The sequence below is a fragment of the Nicotiana tabacum genome, chromosome 6 (assembly GCF_000715075.1).
Source record: "Nicotiana tabacum cultivar K326 chromosome 6, ASM71507v2, whole genome shotgun sequence".
Lineage (NCBI taxonomy): Eukaryota > Viridiplantae > Streptophyta > Magnoliopsida > Solanales > Solanaceae > Nicotiana > Nicotiana tabacum.
The window spans coordinates 189,284,529-189,289,401 of NC_134085.1; the positions used below are offsets into that span (position 1 = coordinate 189,284,529).

The 4,873-nt window shown below is 36.4% G+C and overlaps 1 protein-coding gene across 1 annotated transcript; it reads left to right on the forward strand.

Annotated features, from left to right (window-relative positions):
- The first annotated feature begins 1,786 nt into the window (after positions 1–1,786).
- On the forward strand, positions 1,787–3,599 carry LOC107795487 (uncharacterized). Its single transcript, XM_016618145.2, has 2 exons — positions 1,787–2,273; positions 3,158–3,599. Exons 1-2 carry the CDS (start codon positions 1,861–1,863, stop codon positions 3,390–3,392), a joined length of 648 nt encoding a protein of 215 aa, XP_016473631.1. The 5' UTR covers positions 1,787–1,860; the 3' UTR covers positions 3,393–3,599.
- The last annotated feature ends 1,274 nt before the right edge of the window (positions 3,600–4,873 follow it).

Genomic DNA, 4,873 nt, shown 5'->3' on the forward strand with positions numbered 1-4,873 from the left:
TAACTTGTCTTCTCCTTTCCTTTAGAATCTCATTTGTTTTACGTTCTTATATTACATTGGAATTGGTAATTTTTCGCACTTTTGCTTTGTTGCCGGAGCCTTGTATTGGAATTTTTACCTGGTGATCAAGTTTTGATATGCTTAAATGTTGCATGCTTTCATCATACGTTGTTTCTTCCGTTATGCTTCCAAATTGATCAGTGAGTTATATCTATAAGAGTTTGCGTTCTTGTCACCCTTATTTGAAATGAATTGATGCTCATGTCAACATATTGCCGTTTGACGTTTCGCATGTAGAGTTTGCTCACCATCTTGAACACTGCCATTGCTGGAACCAATTTTGTGGCGAAGCCACTCTCCTTGTTTTATGAAGTCGCAGATAATACTTATAGGGCTCGTTTGGTACGAGGGATAAGGGGTAATTAGTTCCGGGATTAAATTTAAGATGAGTTTATTCCACGCTTGGTTGGGATAAAATCGTGGTATAACTAATGCCGAGATTGTAGTATTTTATCCCTATGGGAGGGTAGGATAACTAATTCCGGGATTAGTAATCTTGGGATAATTAATCATGGGATAACTTGTTTCCCAACTAAACGACCCCATAGCATCAAGCCCATGAAATACAAAACAACTTGAACTATAAGGGCTCGTTTGGTACAAGGGATAACTAATCCCGGGACTAAATTTGAGATGAGTTTATTCTATGGTTGAGACTGTAATGTTATTTTTGTTCCTATTTGGGGGGGGGGGGGAGGGGGTAATAATTTCGGAATAACTAATCCCAAGATAATTAATCCTGAAAGAACTTGTTTCTCGACCAAATGACTCTCAAGTTAAAATTTGTTCCCGTCTTAATAAATATTACAGTTGTTGATTATACTGGACTAATCTCAGCTCTTTTGGGAAACAGAAAATTCTCTTCGAATTTAGTTGATTTGATCTATGTGCAGTCTTCTTTTCTCCATTCGTCCAATAATTCAATATACTCATTAGTTGCATTGCTAGTGATGCTTTTCTCACTTCATACATAGTGAAAACCATAAAACCCACTCCCAAAAATTACTGCTATCTACAAAGTTTAGGATAAAGAAAACTAATGCCAAATAAGATAGGGAAGGTAGCATGCAAAAATTCACTATATGTTTTCCCTTTTTTCTTTCTTCTTATCCACCATTCACGACCTCACCCCATCTAAAACGCAATTGTTAATCTTGTCAAAACAAGAATAAATTGAAAGAAACATTTATGTAATGATCAAATGACAATAATTGAATGCTCTAGCCTGATTGTTAATTTGTCGAGAATTGGTTCCGTTCCTATAGATAGAATAATCTTGCCAGCATGACGATTGACGAACAGAGAAATATTTTCAGAAAGAGAGAACTTTTAAAACTAATCGCCAATTTTCTATTTTAATCGGGTCATGTCAAAGGTGTTATATTATATACTTCTATGGAGGTCTCGTCACTTCCTGTTGTAAATATGATCATTCATTTATCATCATTCTTGTAATATTTGCCCAATAAAATTGTGTTAGTACTAGGATAATCAATTAAATACTTCACACTTAATCAGATACTTGGTGTTCGAGTATCGAAATAAAACTACTCATAATAGAAATTGTTTCGTATTAATAGGTTTCTATGTGACACGAACTGAACTAGTATATTCGAATATGAGAAGATAACGAAAAAAACAAATTCAGTCGGTCTGACGTGGAATTGTCAGAAAATGCCACGTAAAATAAAGAGGCACTACCTGAAATGTCTTGACTTATATTTTCCATGTATATCCTATTAATGGAAGAAAGTATTTGCCCAATTCACTTCAAATAGTTGAACTTTCCAGTTTGCGGTTATGGCTCTTTTGCAGAAAGCGTCAACAGCAACTTCTCGTCCTGTTTTAATCTCCTACATAAGATCAGCTATTCACACCACCACGCCATCTCACACGGCTTCATCCTCAACGCCGCCGGCGGAAGTCGGGAGTTCACGGCCACCGGCGACAAAAACGTCGACGTCGCCGGCGCTACCTAAAGCTGTAGAATATGTGATTTCTAAGGTAGATGACTTGATGAATTGGGCCCGACGTGGCTCCATATGGCCCATGACTTTCGGCCTGGCTTGTTGCGCTGTTGAGATGATGCATACCGGTGCGTCCAGGTATGATTTGGATCGGTTCGGTATCATATTCCGACCCAGCCCGAGACAGTCCGATTGCATGATTGTTGCTGGTACACTTACCAATAAAATGGCCCCTGCCCTGCGAAGGTAACTACTTCGTCAATCTATAAGGTGGCAAAATTAACTCAATTTTAAGTAACCCGTCCAATTTGCCAATTTATAAGGGTGAATTATGATCGGTTTGTTTACTTGACCAACTGGTTAAACTCAACATGATCCATTAAACCATTTGGTCAAAAAATTGTAAGCTCGAAATGATCCGTCAAATCATTAATTAGGACAAAAATATTACTACCTTATAACCAAATTTGGAGATTGAGACTTATAAAAATTTAAAAGAATATAAGCTTATAATTAAGACAAATATATTAGCTTCCACATTTTTTAAATTAAAAAGGCGGAGAGGTTAACTCAAGTTGAGCATGTTGGAAGAAGCCGGTTTACTGTCCAATTTATGATGCTCGTAAACTCATGGTCTTTCCGTCAAATTAAGTATTTTATATACATAATTCTTAAAATTAATCTAATATTAACTGTTCGCTCCAAAAAGCTTGAGTGGTGAAGTTGGTTGTGTTGAGTTATTTATCCGAAGGAATAATTATTAATTTCCACTTAATATTTTTTTCTTCTTCTTTCTGTAGTTTTGCACCCATGTTCTTGAAATTCTAGATCTGCTTTTACGTGTTGGGTCATGATAAGTTATTTGATTCGTTTAGATTAAACTCGTTTTCATTCAAGTAAGTGAGTTGGGTCCGTGAATATTATTTCTGTAGGGGGTTTATTCAGTGGCGGAGCCACCTTATAGGAAGGGGTGTCAAATGACACTCCTTCCTGGAAAAAATACACTGTGTAACTAGGTAATTCTGGCTCCGCTACTGAGTTTATTACTTATATAATTGTATTGACTCCCTTAATTTTCTGGTATGTTTTTTCTGTTTATTAAATAGTTTATTTGTTTGAATAATGCGTAGGGTGTATGATCAGATGCCAGAACCGAGGTGGGTAATATCGATGGGGAGCTGTGCGAATGGAGGTGGTTATTACCATTACTCTTACTCGGTAGTGAGGGGCTGCGATAGGATAGTTCCAGTTGATATTTACGTACCAGGTTGTCCTCCGACAGCAGAGGCATTGCTCTATGGTATACTGCAGCTTCAGAAGAAAATTAATCGTAGAAAAGATTTTCTTCATTGGTGGACCAAGTGAGATGATCGAGCCCTCTTAATTATTGTACAGTGTATATATACTGCAGATATCAGGGTGGTGTTTTGATGTTTGTGCGTTGCGCGTGTTGTGTGTGTGTGTGAGTGAACTTTACGCCATTGTACACAAAACAGAAGCAGCAGGGAAGATTTTGGTCAGTCTGTTCTATTGTGTGTGTAAATATAGCAAAATAGTATAACTAGAATGTGATCATCTATGCAATTTCTAAAAAAAATGTTAGGACTGTATTATATTTTGATGAATTGATGTGTGTTTAATTTCCATATCTATTTCTGCTACATATGTATTTGATCCAGTTTCCAGACCTTCCAACTTATATAGTTTCTTGGGGTGTTAAATGGGCGGGTTGAACCGATTTTGGACGGGTCAAAACGCGTTGAACCAATAATTGGGCGGGTTAAAGATGGGCTAAAATTTGGGTCATAGCCAAACCAACCCAACTCTTATCAATCTTTATTTAATAAATGTTATTTTCTTTTGAATTGTATAATTACTAAATAAGACTTTTCTTTTTTTTTCTTTTCTTTTGTTATGGTCATATATAACATATCAAACAAAAATTAAATTTATTTTAAAGATATTTTGGCAAAGTTATTCATGGTTCAATTTGGGTTATGGGTTGAGATGTATTGGGTCAAAATGAGTTGAGTTCAATAAATGTGCAGGTCACTAAACAGGGAGAAATTAAAAAATAGCCAGATTTACAAGTGGTAGTTAAAAAGTAGCCCAAGTTCAAAAGTAATAGAAATTTAGCCACTTTTCATGTAAAGATAAATTTGAACGAAAACACTGTTCAAAATCCGGAAAAATACTCCAGCATAATATGCTGGAGTTCTAGTATATTAGACTGGAGTTCCAGTTTAATATACTGGAGTTCCAGTATAATATACCGGTCCAACATAATATACTGGAGTTTGGAGCATCGTTATTCCAGTCTCCAGTATATTACACTAGAGCCAGCAAAGTATACTGGTCCATCATAATATGTTGGAATTTCATACACATGTGTATCGAATTCCAGTATATTATGTTGGACCGGTCTCTGTTGCAACAAAATAGTGACTATTTTTCATTGACTTGGTAAACGCTGGCTATTTTTGAATGAGTAGTCACAAAACTGGCTAGACCGTGCTATTTTTACCACTAAACATCGTAACCTTGGGCGGGTCATTTGGGCTTGGGCCAAATTTGACAAGCCTAGTTGTTTCAAATTCAATCACCACCATTACTCGCAGTTTAGGTGTTACTTTCCACGTTGCTGGTTGTATGAACAATTTGAAATTACATTGTGATGACCCGCCATGTCATCATGCCACATAGCTGCCATTTGGCATATATTAATGCCATGTGGAAGCTTACATAAGAAGAATGCTAGCATTTGTGAGAAGATTCTAAAGATATGGACATTTCCTTAGGAAGAACCTAGATCCTTATGGATTTGCTAGGAAAGTCCTTGGAATCTT